At 34.8% G+C, this 22679-nt stretch overlaps 1 protein-coding gene across 2 annotated transcripts in view; it reads right to left on the bottom strand.

Annotated features, from left to right (window-relative positions):
• Positions 1–22679, bottom strand: part of LOC134843974 (unconventional myosin-XVIIIa-like) — a 319060-nt gene that overhangs the window by 31498 nt on the left and 264883 nt on the right. For both annotated transcript variants that reach the window (XM_063860373.1, XM_063860374.1), the window contains exons 9-18: positions 21131–21965; positions 20191–20368; positions 18938–19109; positions 18224–18606; positions 17623–17766; positions 16839–16965; positions 14839–15061; positions 14219–14410; positions 13651–13759; positions 10726–10915 (exon numbers count right to left, since the gene is read on the bottom strand). In XM_063860373.1, coding sequence (XP_063716443.1) covers positions 10726–10915; positions 13651–13759; positions 14219–14410; positions 14839–15061; positions 16839–16965; positions 17623–17766; positions 18224–18606; positions 18938–19109; positions 20191–20368; positions 21131–21965 — 2553 coding nt within the window. The remainder of the gene's footprint in view (positions 1–10725; positions 10916–13650; positions 13760–14218; positions 14411–14838; positions 15062–16838; positions 16966–17622; positions 17767–18223; positions 18607–18937; positions 19110–20190; positions 20369–21130; positions 21966–22679) is intronic.

The raw sequence follows: 22679 nt of genomic DNA, 5'->3' as shown, positions 1-22679 counted from the left end.
ATTATATTGCAGATCAAGGATGCTGGTTAGTAAAGCCTAGCCAGAGATACAGAAATGCTTAATACGAGAATTGAAAAGCAATTTTTTGTACTAAATTAATCTTCTTCTATAAAAAGAGAGTTTTATATCAGTAGTTATGGTGTTGCTGATCAAGGACACTGGTTAGGAACGAATAGCCAGCAATACAAAAAACATTAAACACAAGAAAGAAAAAGCCCATTTTTATGTACTACAATTACTTTCTCCCATGAAAAGAAGTTTTGTATCAGAAGTAATTATATTGTAGATCAAGGATACTGGTTAGAAAAGATCAGCCAGAGATACAAAAATCCTTAACACAAGAATTGAAAAGCAACTTTTTGTACTACAACACATTCTTCCATGAAAAGAAGTTTTGTATCAGTAGTAATTATATTGCAGATCAAGGATACTGGTTAGGAAAACCGAGCCAGAGATACAGAAATGCTTAATAAAAGAATTGAAAAGCAATTTTTTGTATTACATTCACGTTGTTCCATGAGAAGAAGTTTTGTATCAGTAGTAATTATATTGCAGATCAAGGATACTGGTTAGGAAAGCCTAGCCAGAGATACAGAAATGCTTAATAAAAGAATTGAAAAGCAATTTTTTGTACTACATTCACGTTCTTCCATGAAAAGAAGTTTTGTATCAGTAATTATATTGCAGATCAAGGATACTGGTTAGGAAAGCCTAGCCAGAGATACAGAAATGCTTAATAAAAGAATTGAAAAGCAATTTTTTGTACTACATTCACGTTCTTCCATGAAAAGAAGTTTTGTATCAGTAGTAATTATATTGCAGATCAAGGATGCTGGTTAGTAAAGCCTAGCCAGAGATACAGAAATGCTTAATACGAGAAATGAAAAGCAATTTTTTGTACAAAATTAATCTTCTTCTATGAAGAGAGAGTTTTGTATCAGTAGTTATGGTGTTGCTGATCAAGGACACTGGTTAGGAACGAATGGCCAGCAATACAAAAAAATTATACATAAGAAAGAAAAAGCCCATTTTTATGTACTACAATTACTTTCTCCCGTGAAAAGAAGTTTTGTATCAGTAGTAATTATATTGCAGATCAAGGATACTGGCTAGGAAAGATTAGCCAGAGATACAGAAATGCTTAATACAAGATTTGAAAAGCCAACTTAATGTACCGCATTGATGTTCTTCTATGAAAAGAGAGTTTTGTATCAGAAGTTATGGTGTTGCTGATCAAGGACACTGGTTAGGAACGAATAGCCAGCAATACAAAAAAATTATACATAAGAAAGAAAAAGCCCATTTTTATGTACTACAATTACTTTCTCCCATGAAAAGAAGTTTTGTATCAGAAGTAATTATATTGTAGATCAAGGATACTGGTTAGAAAATATCAGCCAGAGATACAAAAATCCTTAACACAAGAATTGAAAAGCAACTTTTTGTACTACAACACATTCTTCCATGAAAGGAAGTTTTGTATCAGTAGTAATTATATTGCAGATCAAGGATACTGGTTAGGAAAACCAAGCCAGAGATACAGAAATGCTTAATAAAAGAATTGAAAAGCAATTTTTTGTATTACATTCACGTTGTTACATGAAAAGAAGTTTTGTATCAGTAGTAATTATATTGCAGATCAAGGATACTGGTTAGGAAAGCCTAGCCAGAGATACAGAAATGCTTAATAAAAGAATTGAAAAGCAATTTTTTGTACTACATTCACGTTCTTCTATGAAAAGAAGTTTTGTATCAGTAATTATATTGCAGATCAAGGATACTGGTTAGGAAAGCCTAGCCAGAGATACAAAAATGCTTAATAAAAGAATTGAAAAGCAATTTTTTGTACTACATTCACGTTCTTCCATGAAAAGAAGTTTTGTATCAGTAGTAATTATATTGCAGATCAAGGATGCTGGTTAGTAAAGCCTAGCCAGAGATACAGAAATGCTTAATACGAGAATTGAAAAGCAATTTTTTGTACTAAATTAATCTTCTTCTATGAAGAGAGAGTTTTGTATCAGTAGTTATGGTGTTGCTGATCAAGGACACTGGTTAGGAACGAATAGCCAGCAATACAAAAAAATTAAACTTAAGAAAGAAAAAGCGCATTTTTATGTACTACAATTACTTTCTTCCATGAAAAGAAGTTTTGTATCAGTAGTAATTATATTGCAGATCAAGGATACTGGCTAGGAAAGATTAGCCAGAGATACAAAAATCCTTAACACAAGAATTGAAAAGCAACTTTTTGTACTACAACACATTCTTCCATGAAAGGAAGTTTTGTATCAGTAGTAATTATATTGCAGATCAAGGATACTGGTTAGGAAAGCCTAGCCAGAGATACAAAAATGCTTAATAAAAGAATTGAAAAGCAATTTTTTGTACTACATTCACGTTCTTCCATGAAAAGAAGTTTTGTATCAGTAGTAATTATATTGCAGATCAAGGATGCTGGTTAGTAAAGCCTAGCCAGAGATACAGAAATGCTTAATACGAGAATTGAAAAGCAATTTTCTGTACTAAATTAATCTTCTTCTATGAAGAGAGAGTTTTGTATCAGTAGTTATGGTGTTGCTGATCAAGGACACTGGTTAGAAACGAATAGCCAGCAATACAAAAAAATTATACATAAGAAAGAAAAAGCCCATTTTTATGTACTACAATTACTTTCTCACGTGAAAAGAAGTTTTGTATCAGTAGTAATTATATTGCAGATCAAGGATACTGGCTGAGAAAGATTAGCCAGAGATACAGAAATGCTTAATACAAGATTTGAAAAGCCAACTTAATGTAACGCATTGATGTTCTTCTATGAAAAGAGAGTTTTGTATCAGAAGTTATGGTGTTGCTGATCAAGGACACTGGTTAGGAACGAATAGGAGGGCACTACAAGAAAAAATTAAACTTAAGAAAGAAAAAGCCCATTTTTATGTACTACAATTACTTTCTCCCGTGAAAAGAAGTTTTGTATCAGTAGTAATTATATTGCAGATCAAGGATACTGGCTAGGAAAGATTAGCCAGAGATACAGAAATGCTTAATACAAGATTTGAAAAGCCAACTTAATGTACCGCATTGATGTTCTTCTATGAAAAGAGAGTTTTGTATCAGAAGTTATGGTGTTGCTGATCAAGGACACTGGTTAGGAACGAATAGCCAGCAATACAAAAAAATTATACATAAGAAAGAAAAAGCCCATTTTTATGTACTACAATTACTTTCTCCCATGAAAAGAAGTTTTGTATCAGAAGTAATTATATTGTAGATCAAGGATACTGGTTAGAAAAGATCAGCCAGAGATACAAAAATCCTTAACACAAGAATTGAAAAGCAACTTTTTGTACTACAACACATTCTTCCATGAAAGGAAGTTTTGTATCAGTAGTAATTATATTGCAGATCAAGGATACTGGTTAGGAAAACCAAGCCAGAGATACAGAAATGCTTAATAAAAGAATTGAAAAGCAATTTTTTGTATTACATTCACGTTGTTCCATGAAAAGAAGTTTTGTATCAGTAGTAATTATATTGCAGATCAAGGATACTGGTTAGGAAAGCCTAGCCAGAGATACAGAAATGCTTAATAAAAGAATTGAAAAGCAATTTTTTGTACTACATTCACGTTCTTCTATGAAAAGAAGTTTTGTATCAGTAATTATATTGCAGATCAAGGATACTGGTTAGGAAAGCCTAGCCAGAGATACAAAAATGCTTAATAAAAGAATTGAAAAGCAATTTTTTGTACTACATTCACGTTCTTCCATGAAAAGAAGTTTTGTATCAGTAGTAATTATATTGCAGATCAAGGATGCTGGTTAGTATAGCCTAGCCAGAGATACAGAAATGCTTAATACGAGAATTGAAAAGCAATTTTTTGTACTAAATTAATCTTCTTCTATGAAGAGAGAGTTTTGTATCAGTAGTTATGGTGTTGCTGATCAAGGACACTGGTTAGGAACGAATAGCCAGCAATACAAAAAAATTATACATAAGAAAGAAAAAGCCCATTTTTATGTACTACAATTACTTTCTCCCGTGAAAAGAAGTTTTGTATCAGTAGTAATTATATTGCAGATCAAGGATACTGGCTGAGAAAGATTAGCCAGAGATACAGAAATGCTTAATACAAGATTTGAAAAGCCAACTTAATGTACCGCATTGATGTTCTTCTATGAAAAGAGAGTTTTGTATCAGAAGTTATGGTGTTGCTGATCAAGGATACTGGTTAGGAACGAATAGGAGGGCACTACAAGAAAAAATTAAACTTAAGAAAGAAAAAGCGCATTTTTATGTACTACAATTACTTTCTTCCATGAAAAGAAGTTTTGTATCAGTAGTAATTATATTGCAGATCAAGGATACTCGCTAGGAAAGATTAGCCAGAGATACAAAAATCCTTAACACAAGAATTGAAAAGCAACTTTTTGTACTACAACACATTCTTCCATGAAAGGAAGTTTTGTATCAGTAGTAATTCTATTGCAGATCAAGGATACTGGTTAGGAAAACCAAGCCAGAGATACAGAAATGCTTAATAAAAGAATTGAAAAGCAATTTTTTGTATTACATTCACGTTGTTCCATGAAAAGAAGTTTTGTATCAGTAGTAATTATATTGCAGATCAAGGATACTGGTTAGGAAAGCCTAGCCAGAGATACAGAAATGCTTAATAAAAGAATTGAAAAGCAATTTTTTGTACTACATTCACGTTCTTCTATGAAAAGAAGTTTTGTATCAGTAATTATATTGCAGATCAAGGATACTGGTTAGGAAAGCCTAGCCAGAGATACAGAAATGCTTAATAAAAGAATTGAAAAGCAATTTTTTGTACTACATTCACCTTCTTCCATGAAAAGAAGTTTTGTATCAGTAGTAATTATATTGCAGATCAAGGATGCTGGTTAGTAAAGCCTAGGCAGAGATACAGAAATGCTTAATACGAGAATTGAAAAGCAATTTTTTGTACTAAATTAATCTTCTTCTATGAAGAGAGAGTTTTGTATCAGTAGTTATGGTGTTGCTGATCAAGGACACTGGTTAGGAACGAATAGCCAGCAATAAAAAAAAATTATACATAAGAAAGAAAAAGCCCATTTTTATGTACTACAATTACTTTCTCCCGTGAAAAGAAGTTTTGTATCAGTAGTAATTATATTGCAGATCAAGGATACTGGCTGAGAAAGATTAGCCAGAGATACAGAAATGCTTAATACAAGATTTGAAAAGCCAACTTAATGTACCGCATTGATGTTCTTCTATGAAAAGAGAGTTTTGTATCAGAAGTTATGGTGTTGCTGATCAAGGACACTGGTTAGGAACGAATAGGAGGGCACTACAAGAAAAAATTAAACTTAAGAAAGAAAAAGCGCATTTTTATGTACTACAATTACTTTCTTCCATGAAAAGAAGTTTTGTATCAGTAGTAATTATATTGCAGATCAAGGATACTGGCTAGGAAAGATTAGCCAGAGATACAAAAATCGTTAACATAAGAATTGAAAAGCAATTTTTTGTAATACAACACATTCTTCCGTGAAAAGAAGTTTTGTATCAGTAGTAATTATATTGCAGATCAAGGATACTGGTTAGGAAAGCCGAGCCAGAGATACAGAAATGCTTAATAAAAGAATTGAAAAGCAATTTTTTGTACTACATTCACGTTCTTCTATGAAAAGAAGTTTTGTATCAGTAATTATATTGCAGATCAAGGATACTGGTTAGGAAAGCCTAGCCAGAGATACAAAAATGCTTAATAAAAGAATTGAAAAGCAATTTTTTGTACTACATTCACGTTCTTCCATGAAAAGAAGTTTTGTATCAGTAGTAATTATATTGCAGATCAAGGATGCTGGTTAGTAAAGCCTAGCCAGAGATACAGAAATGCTTAATACGAGAATTGAAAAGCAATTTTTTGTACTAAATTAATCTTCTTCTATGAAGAGAGAGTTTTGTATCAGTAGTTATGGTGTTGCTGATCAAGGACACTGGTTAGGAACGAATAGCCAGCAATACAAAAAAATTATACATAAGAAAGAAAAAGCCCATTTTTATGTACTACAATTACTTTCTCACGTGAAAAGAAGTTTTGTATCAGTAGTAATTATATTGCAGATCAAGGATACTGGCTGAGAAAGATTAGCCAGAGATACAGAAATGCTTAATACAAGATTTGAAAAGCCAACTTAATGTACCGCATTGATGTTCTTCTATGAAAAGAGAGTTTTGTATCAGAAGTTATGGTGTTGCTGATCAAGGACACTGGTTAGGAACGAATAGGAGGGCACTACAAGAAAAAATTAAACTTAAGAAAGAAAAAGCCCATTTTTATGTACTACAATTACTTTCTCCCGTGAAAAGAAGTTTTGTATCAGTAGTAATTATATTGCAGATCAAGGATACTGGCTAGGAAAGATTAGCCAGAGATACAGAAATGCTTAATACAAGATTTGAAAAGCCAACTTAATGTACCGCATTGATGTTCTTCTATGAAAAGAGAGTTTTGTATCAGAAGTTATGGTGTTGCTGATCAAGGACACTGGTTAGGAACGAATAGCCAGCAATACAAAAAAATTATACATAAGAAAGAAAAAGCCCATTTTTATGTACTACAATTACTTTCTCCCATGAAAAGAAGTTTTGTATCAGAAGTAATTATATTGTAGATCAAGGATACTGGTTAGAAAAGATCAGCCAGAGATACAAAAATCCTTAACACAAGAATTGAAAAGCAACTTTTTGTACTACAACACATTCTTCCATGAAAGGAAGTTTTGTATCAGTAGTAATTATATTGCAGATCAAGGATACTGGTTAGGAAAACCAAGCCAGAGATACAGAAATGCTTAATAAAAGAATTGAAAAGCAATTTTTTGTATTACATTCACGTTGTTCCATGAAAAGAAGTTTTGTATCAGTAGTAATTATATTGCAGATCAAGGATACTGGTTAGGAAAGCCTAGCCAGAGATACAGAAATGCTTAATAAAAGAATTGAAAAGCAATTTTTTGTACTACATTCACGTTCTTCTATGAAAAGAAGTTTTGTATCAGTAATTATATTGCAGATCAAGGATACTGGTTAGGAAAGCCTAGCCAGAGATACAAAAATGCTTAATAAAAGAATTGAAAAGCAATTTTTTGTACTACATTCACGTTCTTCAATGAAAAGAAGTTTTGTATCAGTAGTAATTATATTGCAGATCAAGGATGCTGGTTAGTAAAGCCTAGCCAGAGATACAGAAATGCTTAATACGAGAATTGAAAAGCAATTTTTTGTACTAAATTAATCTTCTTCTATGAAGAGAGAGTTTTGTATCAGTAGTTATGGTGTTGCTGATCAAGGACACTGGTTAGGAACGAATAGCCAGCAATACAAAAAAATTATACATAAGAAAAAGCCCATTTTTATGTACTACAATTACTTTCTCCCGTGAAAAGAAGTTTTGTATCAGTAGTAATTATATTGCAGATCAAGGATACTGGCTGAGAAAGATTAGCCAGAGATACAGAAATGCTTAATACAAGATTTGAAAAGCCAACTTAATGTACCGCATTGATGTTCTTCTATGAAAAGAGAGTTTTGTATCAGAAGTTATGGTGTTGCTGATCAAGGATACTGGTTAGGAACGAATAGGAGGGCACTACAAGAAAAAATTAAACTTAAGAAAGAAAAAGCGCATTTTTATGTACTACAATTACTTTCTTCCATGAAAAGAAGTTTTGTATCAGTAGTAATTATATTGCAGATCAAGGATACTCGCTAGGAAAGATTAGCCAGAGATACAAAAATCCTTAACACAAGAATTGAAAAGCAACTTTTTGTACTACAACACATTCTTCCATGAAAGGAAGTTTTGTATCAGTAGTAATTCTATTGCAGATCAAGGATACTGGTTAGGAAAACCAAGCCAGAGATACAGAAATGCTTAATAAAAGAATTGAAAAGCAATTTTTTGTATTACATTCACGTTGTTCCATGAAAAGAAGTTTTGTATCAGTAGTAATTATATTGCAGATCAAGGATACTGGTTAGGAAAGCCTAGCCAGAGATACAGAAATGCTTAATAAAAGAATTGAAAAGCAATTTTTTGTACTACATTCACGTTCTTCTATGAAAAGAAGTTTTGTATCAGTAATTATATTGCAGATCAAGGATACTGGTTAGGAAAGCCTAGCCAGAGATACAGAAATGCTTAATAAAAGAATTGAAAAGCAATTTTTTGTACTACATTCACGTTCTTCCATGAAAAGAAGTTTTGTATCAGTAGTAATTATATTGCAGATCAAGGATGCTGGTTAGTAAAGCCTAGGCAGAGATACAGAAATGCTTAATACGAGAATTGAAAAGCAATTTTTTGTACTAAATTAATCTTCTTCTATGAAGAGAGAGTTTTGTATCAGTAGTTATGGTGTTGCTGATCAAGGACACTGGTTAGGAACGAATAGCCAGCAATAAAAAAAAATTATACATAAGAAAGAAAAAGCCCATTTTTATGTACTACAATTACTTTCTCCCGTGAAAAGAAGTTTTGTATCAGTAGTAATTATATTGCAGATCAAGGATACTGGCTGAGAAAGATTAGCCAGAGATACAGAAATGCTTAATACAAGATTTGAAAAGCCAACTTAATGTACCGCATTGATGTTCTTCTATGAAAAGAGAGTTTTGTATCAGAAGTTATGGTGTTGCTGATCAAGGACACTGGTTAGGAACGAATAGGAGGGCACTACAAGAAAAAATTAAACTTAAGAAAGAAAAAGCGCATTTTTATGTACTACAATTACTTTCTTCCATGAAAAGAAGTTTTGTATCAGTAGTAATTATATTGCAGATCAAGGATACTGGCTAGGAAAGATTAGCCAGAGATACAAAAATCGTTAACATAAGAATTGAAAAGCAATTTTTTGTAATACAACACATTCTTCCGTGAAAAGAAGTTTTGTATCAGTAGTAATTATATTGCAGATCAAGGATACTGGTTAGGAAAGCCGAGCCAGAGATACAGAAATGCTTAATAAAAGAAGTGAGAAGCAATTTTTTGTACTACCTTCACGTTCTTCCATGAAAAGAAATTTTGTATCAGTAGTAATTATAATGCAGATCAAGGATGCTGGTTAGTAAAGCCTAGCCAGAGATACAGAAATGCTTAATACGAGAATTGAAAAGCATTTTATTTGTACTACGATAATCTTAGGAACTGGTTAGGAAAGAATAGCTAGCAATACAAAAAAATTATACACAAGAAAGAAATAGCCCATCCAATTTTATGAACTACATTTACTTTCTCCCATCAAAAGAAGTTTTGTATCAGTAGTAATTATATTGCAGATCAAGGATACTGGCTAGGAAAGCCTAGACTCAGATACAGAAATGCTATTTACAGGAATTGAGAAGCCCCTTTAAATGTACAACTTTCGTATTCTTCCATGAAAACGGAGGTAAGTATCATCAATGATCTTATTGCATATCAAGGATACTGGTTAGTAAAGCCTAGACTCAGATACAGAAATACTATTTACAGGAATTGAGAAGCCCCTTCAAATGTACTACTTTCGCATTCTTCCATGAAAACGGAGGTAAGTATCATCTATGATCTTACTGCATATCAAGGATACTGGTTAGTAAAGCCTAGCCAGAGATACAGAAATGTTTAATACGAGAATTGAAAAGCAATTTTTTGTACTACATTAATCTTCTTCAATGAAAAGAGAGTTTTGTATCAAAAGTTATGGTGTTGCTGATCAAGGACACTGGTTAGGAACGACGAATGGCCAGCAATACAAAAAAATATACACAAGAAAGAAAAAGCCCATTTTTATGTACTATATTCACAATCTTCCATGAAAAGAAGTTTTGTATCAGTAGTAATTATATTGCAGATAAAGGATACTGGTTAGGAAAGCCTCGCCAGAGATTCAGAAATGCTTAATACATGAATTGAGAAGCAATTTATTGTACTACATTCACGTTCTTCGATGAAAAGAAGTTTTGTATCAGTAGTTATTATGTTGCAGATCAAGGATGCTGGTTAGGAAAGCCTAGCCAGAGATACAGAAATGCTTAATACGAGAATTGAAAAGCAATTTTTTGTACTACATTAATCTTCTTCTATGAAAAGAGAGTTTTGTATCAGTAGTTATGGTGTTGCTGATCAAGGACACTGGTTAGGAACGAATAGCCAGCAATACAAAAAATTATACACAAGAAAGAAAAAGCCCAATTTTATGTACTACAATTACTTTCTCCCATGAAAAGAAGTTTTGTATCAGTAGTAATTATATTGCAGATCAAGGATACTGGCTAGGAAAGCCTAGCCAGAGATACAGAAATGCTATTTACACGAATTGAGAAGCCCCTTCAAATGTACTACTTTCGCATTCTTCCATGAAAACGGAGGTAAGTATCATCAATGATCTTATTGCATATCAAGGATACTGGTTAGGGAAACCTAGTCTGAGATAAAGAAATGCTATTTTAAGAACCATTTAGACCATTTTGTTGTACTATCTTCGCTTTCTTCCATAAAGAAGTGTCTTAGTAAAATTTAGTCAGATATATACCAATCTTGTTCAACAACTTCGCACAATTTAACACAAAAATGTGGAACACAAAACATTCATGTCAACGAATACACTCTTCATCAAAAATTGGGACAAAAATATTCTCCATGCATAGTATTATACACTAGCATATAGCATAAATGGACTTTAAAGATGTTACCTTTGATTTTGGACTGTAGGCTGTGTTTGTCACGTTTCAGAACTGTAACTTCTGAGGCTTGGTTTTGGTTTTCAGTCAAGTCATCAATTTCACTCTGCAGTCTGCGTATCTTGGACTCGGCATTTTGCAAACTCTCAGCTAATTCTTCTTTTTCGCGACTCAGAGCATAACTCTCAGCAGCAAAATTTTCCTATATATAGACAAACAGTTATTACAAAAAGTCAGAAATAAGCAAAAAGTCAGTATGAGCACAGGGGCAAAGCGGAGTTTCGCATCACTTGCCATGAATGAACACAACAATTCCGGAAAAAATATCAATATTATGAAAACTAAACAAAGAGGTTAAGATGCACTTCTTAAACAAAAGCAACACAAACGGCAAAAAAATACTGTAAAAATACACGAAAAAGTCATCTAAAGCTTTGAAAAAAAGCATTGGAAAAAATTCAGAAACTGGATGTTCGACATAAAAAAATCGGGTGCTTTTAAGGTAAACAAATTCCTACGAGACGACTGAGTCTTAAGAACCTAGTACTTGCACACAAACGTACACTTTTGCCACCCCCCCCCCCCCCCCCACACACACACACACACCCGCAATCACACAGACATACAAGCATCAATTTCAGGGTGCACCAAATAATTTAACAACAAAAGTGAAGACTAAACAGGCAAATAGTCAGCACATGCCAAATTTTCTAAAAACTTGGCTTAAAATTCGGCAATGACTAAATTTGAATTGAGCGATAACACGGAGCATACACAAACAAAAATATGACCGATAACGCTACTGAGAAAAACTGAATGAGTAAAACTTTGAGTCTACAAAAATTCTTAAGTGACGCACGCCAATTATGACGTACCAGTCAATTTGATTTAAAAAAATTACCAACTAACATGCCTCAATTTAAACAGCAGTATGTGGAGCAGAAACAACATGAAAAAATTAATTGTAATAAAATAAAAATGAATTTTTTTTAATTTGAGATTTTTTGAGACCGAGTATGAACTATCTTTTTTTCCAACCTAAGTTGCAAATATTGCCGAGATTTTTTCCGTAATAGAAATCGTTCTAAATTGGTTGAAGGAATCTTATTTGCCATAATTGATTTGTTAATATGAGCGAAATTTATCACTTTTTACTTAATATGGTGTGTGTGGGGGACACACCATATGAAGTAAAAAGTGATAAATTTCGCTCATATTAACAAATCAATTATGGCAAATAAGATTCCTTCAACCAATTTAGAACAATTTCTATTACGGAAAAAATCTCGGCAATATTTGCAACTTAGGTTGGAAAAAAAGATAGTTCATACTATAACATAAGCATTGTTGTGTAATAATTTAGGGTGCTTATGTACAAGCTTGATTATCAAATACTATCCCGCACTAAATGCGTTTTAATTCAGCGGATATAGCTCAATTGTCAAAAAATCCATGTACGGAAATACCCGTCTTGAGTTGGAAAAAAGTGGGCTGATCTTATAACACAGACACAGAAAATTGCACTTAAGCAAATATTAAAAAGAACAGCATTTGGCAGCTATCATTGTCATAAATCTATAGCAGAAACTTTTATCGCAACTTTGATATTTTCCAATTTGCGAGAACACGACAGAAAGCAACTCGATAAAGTCCAATAAGAAAAAGTAGAAATAAGCCTCAAGTTAGTAAAAACTCGGCTATGTCTCGGATTCGATCTGAAACCAAGAAAATAAGAGTCTCAGGCACTTACCACTTAGCCACGGACGCTTAATAAATCACAAACACTAGCTACAAACAGAGCAAAGAACAAATGCTATGAAATTTCCAACGCAACAGATCGTAATTATTGCAAAAGTGCCACCAAATAAGTGAGCACTTTTATTTGCGAGTAAGGCTAGAAAAAAGATATTTAGTTATAATACACTAACGCTCGCAAGCTCGCTAGTTTAAACAAGAAAACAAACTGAACTTGAAAGTAAATCAAAAGTCAAACTACGACTTATTTAATTCGAGCCCGAACAAATTTCAACACTGTTTCTGAAAAAACAAACACAAAAAAATCAACACCACCTATGTAAGAGTATTCACTACGCTCATCGACTCTTAAAAATTACTAAACTACGTAACTAATTTTTCCAAAAAAAATTGGCCGAATATGGGATTCATAACGCGGACCTCCGGACTAGAAAGCGTTCACCTTCCTGGCTGAGCCAAATATACTGACTGACATATAGTTTACTCATCGTCTAATTGTAAACAACAAGCGTCCTTATATAGCTGATACAACACATACTTCTGTTTTGATCACCCATGAAACTGAATACAAACGCTGAGCAAAAATCTGTCCAAGTGAAGTCTGAAAAAAGAGCTCCTATATAGCACTACGTTTTGCCGGTCTAAAAAAAACAATGAAAATTTGTTTTCAAAACTCTTTAAAAAATTCGTAAAAAAAACGAAATTCTATTCTCGCAAAATTAATCTATACATATTTTCCAACATGGATAGAAATTTTAGGCCGACTTAAATTGAGTAATTGAAGAAAAATCTCAGCTCGAAAACAAGAGCAACTATATTTGAGCCGAAAAACAAAGAGACAGAAAAATCGATCTAGGAAATTTGCGACAAGGTCCGACCGCAATTCAAACTGTCTTCCTGCGTTGGAAAGTTTGAAACATAATTTCCATGTCACATGGGCACAGTAAAAAATCAAAAATTAAATTAAAGTACAGGGCATTTTGTGGGCACATGAAACCTTCTCACGAGTGAATCCTGTTAACAAATTTTCGAAAGGGAACTGGGTAAAACCTAGCGAGAAAAAAAACATTTTCCCGAAAACAATTCCTGATTCACAAATATCACAACAAAAAATGAGTGTGAACAAAACAACATGGGTTAATTAAGCGAAAATTTATCTAATTGATAAATACAAATAATTACCTTTTCTGCTGACAGTTTTTCTTTCAATTGTCGTTCCAAAACTGTCTGCTGTTGGGCTTGATTAAGTTCGACATCAAATTTGCGCTGTTTGCGTTCTAGTTCTGTATTCCTTAAAAAATATAATTTATAGTTGCATTCAAGCATCCCAGCCAAGGTATCAATACTTATGCAACCAGTAAATATGAGCCAAGTAATATGTCTAAAAAAACGATTAATTTTATAGAATTTAGCGTCCATTTAAATTAAACTTGACACTACATTACTTTGAAGTAGAAACAATGTCAGATAATATTGCATAACCAAAGTGATGTAAATATAATTAGTTATCATCCTGAAGCTTACTGCTTTTAACAGTGAGTTGTGAAGCTAGCAGCTCATGAAACTCTGGGCGCTAACCTCTTGAGCGATATCGCAAATTCCTGAGCAAAAATATTAACTTTTGATCGAAACAAGCTTTAATTAACTAATTAAAGCGTGTTCTTATCGTATCTTAACATGATTTCTTTGACCAGTATGACATTTGTGAAAATGCATAATACAAAGGAATATCCAAAAGTTCAATTCAAACCTTGCCACTTGCTGGTTTAGAACCAGATTGGTGTCCTGCAGTTCCTCCTGGAACTTGGCCGCCTTCCTCTTCAGCTGAGTGACTGCGTGTTCCTTATCCTCCAAGTCGTCTCTCAGATCTCCCAACTTCCTGTCCAGAGACTTCTTCGCCTTCCCCCACTCTCCCCTTTCGTCCTCCATCTCCATTTCCAACCTAATCCACATGTCACTTTGTTTTCAATCAAACGCCATGTATAATCAATTTTGTCTTCAAAAAGGAGCAATTTGTGTATAGTTAAAATTTCAAAAATCCCATCATGGAAGAACACCAAATGCCTCCCTACGCTTTCACATAAATGGATCGCGATTCTTTTGAGAAACGAAAGGGAAGGGAACGCCCACTACGGTTAAGTTGGTTGCTGCTAGCTGAGGCGATGCAGACCAAAAATACTTGCATGCCGGAAGAATTATAAAAATCCCAAATTCAGGTCTTACTTGCTTTTTTAAAAACTTTGATTTCGCTCTGAAAAATTCCTCAAATTGAGCCCTTATTTTCTTTTTTTTTAAAACTTTCATTTCGCTCTGAAAAATTCTGAAAATTTGCGATTTTTTACATTTGTTATGAGTTGTTTTATTTCACACCTCTTCCTGTCAATCTCGGCTTGCTTCTTAATACTCAGCAGTTTGTTTTTGAACATGACCTCGTCCAGATAATCTTCCTCACTGCCACCGCTGGAAGATCCCAATGCATGTTGGCCTTGGACACCGTCCAGTGACGAGGAGTTGAAAAGAGAGGAGTTGGCCATGTGACGTAATCCTGTCAGCTCCATCTCCATCTTGCCATTCTCCTTCTCACTGCTAGCCACTAAACGCCAGAATAATTCAGCAATGATACCACAAGATGACCATTCTCATGGCCAAAGGATAGCATTGCAGAAAATTCTCTAGCAAACCAGCATCTTTTCAACTGTACAAAAAAAGTCAACTGAACAGTCAAGCTGATAAGTTTCAGATTTTGCATGCTGATTGGCTGATATGATTTTCTGCCATTTGCTCTTTCTGTCATGAAGACAGGCACCGACACCATTTAACACCAGAACACAATGCCAATTTTGCAGTTGGATATCATGACGCTATGTTGACAGGGTAAATGGCATGGAATTATTCAATTACTCAGCAAAGCAGACGCGCAATTCAAGGAGTCTTTTTAAACGTTTCGACTGATCTTTAATTAAAATCCATAAGCTTCATGTCAGTTGATACATTAATTGATAAAACGGGTGAACATCGAGCAAACTTTTAAACATGTGAATTGATTTTTCATAAACTGGAGATGCTTAAACTCAACTCAGACATAACAAGATGCGGTAAAATTGCAATTTTTCAGTACCGATATTAGGTTGATCTGAGTCGATAAAAATAATAAGCAATCCTCAATTGAACAGAACATATTCGCCAATTTCATCTTAGGGGCCGACCATTTGAAAAATGGGGAGGCACTTTGTATTCTGGTGTGTTTTATTTTTTTTCTTTTTGCTTTCCACGCAAAATCAGGTACCACAGGTATTTATCGGAATAAATAAATTATATTAAAGCCCTTTCAATAGTGATTCGAAGGACATTCAAAAATTTCAAAAACTTTTTCACAGTATCGAGAAAAACAGGTTTAAAATTTTTAATTTTTAGTCTAAATTTGATCGAATAATGGAGCGAGCAGGCTTACAATAGCTTATTATGCTTAATTTAGGCAGTGAAAACTTAGTTTTACTCAAGTAAAGTTATTTTCGGTTCAGTGTTTTGTTTTCTTAGTCATTTTTCTACTATTCTAGCCTATTTTACAGTGACTGTCGGATATTCCTAGTTCATATTCATATTCTTTAAGTTCATATTCTTTTATCACACCTCGCAGAAAATAAATACGATAATTAAAAAAAAAATTTGTGTTTTTTATACTATGGTCGGAACATTCTGTGCTACTTGCACAGCAACCGGCTATCCTTGCTCAATCTGAAACTGGTCGGGATTTGATTTTTTAAAGCTATTTTAGTTTTCATTTGCATGGACTTTCATCACTAATGAAAAAATAATATAACAGATTGAGGACAACAATTCAAGAAAAAACGACCAATGAAAATTGTATTGATCAGATCCTTAATTCCAATTCATCTTGGATACTGTTCCCACCATTAGCTTCTGCTGCGACCCAAGTTAGGCTTAGGGCTTTTTTCCTTTCTTGCTTGGGGAGGGGAGGTGATGGGAAGGTATGAGAGTGACAATTGCGGCTACAGACAGGTCATCGGGTCCACCACTTGAAGGTGTCCCGGAGGTGCGGTCAACTTGATCGCACATAAGATACTATCATAAATTCCCACAAACGCCTTTTTTATAACAAATTCTGGCGTCTTTTTGTGCCTCAAAACCTTCCTAAAAATATTTCCAACTTTTCGCAAACTTACGATGTAGGATATCCTATTTTGAGTTTTTCAATATTCCAGGCGAACTTAACGAATCGTTTTGTAACTTCCCCAAATATCTTTTTCAAAAAAATATCGGGAAAAAATGCTATTTAGTTTGCTCTTCACTTCATTAAAGTGGCCATCTTCTATCTATGAGGTGAAGGAGATTGAATGAAGTGTACTGACACTGTGCCTTGAGAGATTTCACTTGCTCCTCCAGACTGCGCCTGTTGAGCAGCTCCTGTTCGTACAACTGAGTAGTATGCTGCAAGCCCGCCTGTTCCTCGCTCAACTGCAGTCCCATCTCTTCCACCTATAGATCAAGAAACAGATCATTTCAAGATACTCCGACCAGTTTTCACGCTCATTCTCTTGGATGATTTTTACATATATAAATAAAGGCGGGCACTGCATGTAGTATCCACATAAACATAGCCTACAGACAGTTGGAAAAGAGTCAATGAACGCCAGAAAACAACAAATAACAACTTCCCTTTTTTTTTTAAAAAAAACGTCTATTTTCGAAAGAGGTCTCTGAGGTTCTTAAATATTTTTATGATTCACAAATTTTGTAATATTCACGCATTTTGAGAAACTGGATCAATAAGTAATTTTATTTATTCCGCTGGGAAAACTGAAAATTAAATTGCATTTTCGAAAATAGAAGTTGATCACAATTTTCGTGACCTTTACAATTTTGCTGTTCGATGGAGAAGTTTGCCTTCCTTTTATCCAAGAAAATGAACTGAACTTGAAAAGAAATCAAAAGTCAAACCACGAAAAAGTAAATTTGAGTCCTGAAAAAAAAACTTAAAAAAAAATCATCGCAACCTATGTATGAGTCTGCTCTACGTTCATCACCTCTTAATCATTAGACGCCTAATATGATATCATACTCAAATGTTCTTTATATCATATCAAATATATGGATCTAACACGACATGCTTCATCTACTACTGCTCGAACGTACCTCTTGCTCCAGTCTGGCTACCCGACTGGTCAGTTCTGTCCTCTCACTGTCCTTCTGCTCCAACTTTCGAGTGGCCTCTTCCAGGTTGGCCACTTTGGCCCGACGCTCCTCCTCCGAGAGAGCCACTCGCGCCAGGGGCAACACCTTAACACAAGTCCAACTGAGCAATAAAATATGTTCGATATCCTAAAAAAACTCACAGATAGATCTATGATTTTTATTTGAATATAATTTTCGTTGTGATTTTAAATCACTGTTGCCAGATGGCAATTTGTTTATTATTGTACCAAATTAATCGTGAATTTTTTAACTTACTGTGATAACTTTCTTACACAGCACTATATGTCTCACTAAATGAATGTCTTGAATTTCTTGAACACAGTTCGAACTATTTAAAAAATTATATTTTTTGGAGCTGCGATAGGGTAGAGAGCTTATATGGTATTTTGTTTCGACACTCAATACCTTTGCCATCCACATTTGGCCGGAAAAAATATACTTTTCTCTCGTGGCTCCAATAATAATTTTGAGTAGCACTCTTGGAAAGCGCTCAACTTTGGGCCTTTCTGAAAGGTTATGAGAGTCGTAAAAAGTGTCTCACCCTGATGTATAGTTTCCACCAGTCCCACTGTCTAACTTTCCAGAAGAGCCTGATATTCTTTTGGACACAGGCCACTGCTCTATTCTGCATCTGCAGCTTCTGCAAGTGGCGTCTGGCCGAGTAGGCTCTGCAGTATGCTTGGAAGTCCACGATCACCGCGCCTATCTTCTCGTCTCTTCTCTCGTCCAGATCCACCAACACTCCACAGCGGAAGAACAGTTTGGTCACTCCCACTGCGTAGCATCCGGCCGGTATCTCCAGCGCCTCACACAGACTCTGAGACGTGGCACGTTCGTCCAACGGATTCACGACGAAGGAGTCGACTGACACCAACATGCTGTAGCTCCTGATGAAGATATCGAAGTGAACGTTGTCCGGATAGCCTTAACACATTACCAGACATTAATATCATCATCTAGAAATGAAACTTGATTTGTCAACATTAATTCTTGGATTGATTCGCAAAATTAGCTTCGCTCAGCAATACACCTGAACGCTAGATCCTCTGCGATTCATAAAAATAAAATTATCACTCAGTTTTTTTGCGCTATCAGTCTAATATATTAATATTTTCATTTAGTTAGGAATCATATGCCATCACCTTCAGTGCACAAGACTTAGGAACCTATCACAAACCTTTCAGTCATGAAACCTTCATAAACCTTTTCAGTTAGGAACCTTTGATAAAAAATAGAAACCGATTCAAAAACTAACCGACTCGGAACATTCTGGCGGCTGATACTATCTGCGTAGCTTGTACTTGGGCTCTGAGGAAAGGCACGTCGATTGATGAATAGGAGCCTAGGTCTTGAGCACACTTCATGTTCGGCATCATACACAGAACGAAATTCATCTGCGTGTGGCGCAACAATTCCAGAACGAAATCCTAAATTCAAAGCTAATTTCGAAAATATTGACCATGAAATTGAGATTGGATAGTAGTATGAATAACTTCTCGAAACTATGACCTTTAATAATGTTTTTCTTCGGAAGTTATCAAGGCTCGATCTAAATACTTTCTAAGTATAGCATAGTATATATAAGCTATGCTTTCTTAAGCATAGCATAGCTGTAAAACTTGTCAAAAATTTACACCAATAAATGTGATATCATCTCGTTGTGATAAAACATAGCCAACTAACAGTTGGAAAAGAGTAATGAACGCAAGGGAACTGAAAAAAAAACTGACTTGTTTTTTCAAGAGCGTTCAACTTTTGAATTTTGAAGAAAAAAAATAGATGGCCTTAAAGCTCTTTGAATTTGTAGAACTATGTATGATGGACACTTTTTTTGTAAAAATTAACCAAATTTGATAAAACTGGATCAATACGTAAAACTTTTTTTTCCCTGGGAAATCTGATAATTAATTTCCATTTTCGAAATCAGAAGTCGATCACGTTTTTCGTCACCTTTACACTTTTGCTTTTCGATAGTTAATTTCGCCATCCTTTTAACAATGAAAATGAACTGCACTTAAAAAGAAAACATAGCCAATCGAAGCTTGCAAAAGAGTAATGAATGCAAGTAAAAATGAAAAAAGAACACGAATTTCAAAGAAAAAAAATAGATGCCCTTTAAGGTCTTTGAATTTCTAGAACAATTTATGAATGGCGCTTTTTTGATAACATGAACCCAACTTGAGAATACTCGATCAATAGATAAAGTTTATATTCCGCTGAGAAATCTTAAAAATAAATTCTACTTTCGACACTAGAAAACGTTCGTTTTTTTTGCGCCATTTGCACGTTCGTATTTGGAGAGTGCTATTTACGTCACTTTCGATAGATGAATTTCAATTGAACTCAAAAAGTGCATTAAACTTGAGTGCATCAATATTTTAAGATTTTTTCCTGAAAAAAAAAACGAAGACCTATACAAGAGTACTCACTACGTCCATTACTATTAATAACCTTATAAGCTCAAATAGTATGGCATAACTTGGATGTGTATAAAGGCATCAAACTGACCAGTTGGAACTTGACTTGAAGACAGAGTGAGTTTTTCTTGACAGCTGCGATGGATGAGAAGCCTCTTCTGACTTGAGTCTGTCTTCTCAGATTCAATGCATCTCCTCCCCCAATAGTGCCAGCTACTGTTCCACTCACATAACTGCGCAGTCGACCGAACACCTCCGCTATATTCACACTGAAAACAATGCTCATCTTCAGTCAATTTAAACTCTATTTCTACTTATTATTCTTCAGCAAAAAGGCAAACGATATCTTAAAGACAAATTTTAAATGCCACAAGAGGCACATGGTATATTCTCTACATTTTAACACAGAGGCGAAGCCTCACTTCGCAAACACTAGCGAGAACACGACAAAAAGCGGCTCTATAAAGGGCAACAAGAGAAACTTGAAATAAGTCTCGAATTGGTGAATATTCGACTACGTATCGGATTCGATCTGCGACCTACTGCAACTGATTATGAGTCTCACGCATAAGCACTCAGCCACGCACACTTAATACATCACAAACGCTAGTCACAAATAAAGCAGATAATATATGCTATGAAATTTCCAATGCTAGATCGAGATTCCCAAATAAGTGAACACTTTCCACTTTCAATGAACACTTTTAGTTGCGAGTTAGGTTAGAAAAAAAAGAAGGTTCGTACTAATACACTACGCTGATCCCTAGGTACAAACATTTTGCTTAAACGATAATATTTTCTCTTACCGAATGAATCAGATTTTCTTTCTTCAATAACTCTTTGAAGGAACAGTTGAAGGCTGGTTAGAATCAAATTTTAGGGTTGGTAGGAGCAAATTTGAAAGTACAAAATCCGCTCAAAAACGTCCTTAAACTCTGGCTCTGCAAACACTCCCCCACCTTTTCCAAAGCCGCCCAATCATGCATGTATAGACCTTCTCATTCAGTACGGTTGAACAAAACAATACAAACCTGGATGATTCTTGTAGCATTGGTAAAGACATTCTGCACACTGGATTCTCTTTGCATCTCTGCAACCAATTTTCTGCATTGTAAGTGACTGGACTTGAACCCTGACAGTGTCTGATAGACAGAGTGGTCCCCTTTCTTGATAGCAACCCGTCCGCTCTATCTCCATATATGGTTGTGACTTTGTTCAGCATCATTTCACATGTCACGTCTGGGAAGATAGACTCTTCGTCCAGAACCCAAAGAAGACCTTTCACTTCGACTTCTTCGTCATCATTTGACAACTTCTTCAGCGGACTCTGATCCAACATGTCAATTATCAATGAGGGATCCGTAGGCATTGAGTCTTCAAAGTCAACCTCAATTCGTTCTTGTTCGAACAGCTTTAAAGGACTGGCGACTGTGCTATCGTGAAACAACTGATGCAATCTCTCATGAGTGTAATTTACGAATAAATCTTCCAAAGAGTTCCCTTTATCGTTGTCATCGTACGAATTCTTAATCAATCCTGGCGCGTCAATCAGTTGCATTGCAATGTTCGATTTGTAATTCGCAGAAAGAGATCGGTTTGTGAGAGACAACACAGCGTTGAAAAGATCCTGGTATAGACCCATAGCCATCCCTTCCAACATGTCTTTGGAGGCCAGTCCAGAGAGATCCAGGTTAGCTCCAGCACCTGCTCGCATACCTCTTCCGGCTCTGGCGCTCAGGGCAGAGGATCCGACACCTGTGACACTTCCATAGAAAGTAGCTCGAGTCAGAGTCTGTAGTTTGACTCCCAGAAGATGCGCAGCCTTTTCCGCTGATTCTTGGTCGGCAAATTCGTACTTATTTCCCGCTAAAAAAACTTCGTGCTCAAGTTTAATTACATACAACGTACGACTGACGTTAAGAGCAATGTCAAATATTTTAGATAAGAGAGAGCGCGATTACCAATGCAGATATTAAGCTTAACTTAATTCGAAGATCAGCTTAACCTTTGAAAAAAAAACACTCACTGGAAAATTAATCCTCACTTTTTTCAATCACAGGCACATAGTTAACGCATTTGCAAAAACTAATGCCTTTATTTCCAAAGACTTTCTTCGGATGTCCTCTTGTTTCAGTCGAACATCAACATTCACAAGATACTATTGATGAGCCGCAAAAAATAGGAAGAAAACTACAAAAACACACGTTTGAAGTATCAAATCTAATGTATAATTTATCGAAAACTTTGATAAACATTCTCGATTCTCGCATTGATCAAGAGCCGAGCCATTACACAAAATCGTCTCGGCAATTTTTCAAACGATCGGGAGTCTCTACTTTTACCTTTGAACTCCTGGTTCTAAGAAAAATCTCTTACTAAATACTGCTTAGAACTAATCAGACACGTGCATCATAACTGACTGAATTGAAACACGGCCTACAAACAGGAAAAAAAGTAAAACTGAAAAAAAAATCGGAAAACTACTTTTTTTAAAACATTCAAATTTTCAAAAAACAAAACTTTGAAGCTCGAAATTTCAAAACTGTTTCAATTGGAACAATTTCAACATTTAAAAAAATG

The sequence above is a fragment of the Symsagittifera roscoffensis genome, chromosome 4, assembly GCF_963678635.1.
Source record: "Symsagittifera roscoffensis chromosome 4, txSymRosc1.1, whole genome shotgun sequence".
Lineage (NCBI taxonomy): Eukaryota > Metazoa > Xenacoelomorpha > Acoela > Convolutidae > Symsagittifera > Symsagittifera roscoffensis.
The sequence above is the reverse complement of the archived record's forward strand: the minus strand, read 5'-3'. Positions and strand labels throughout refer to the sequence as shown.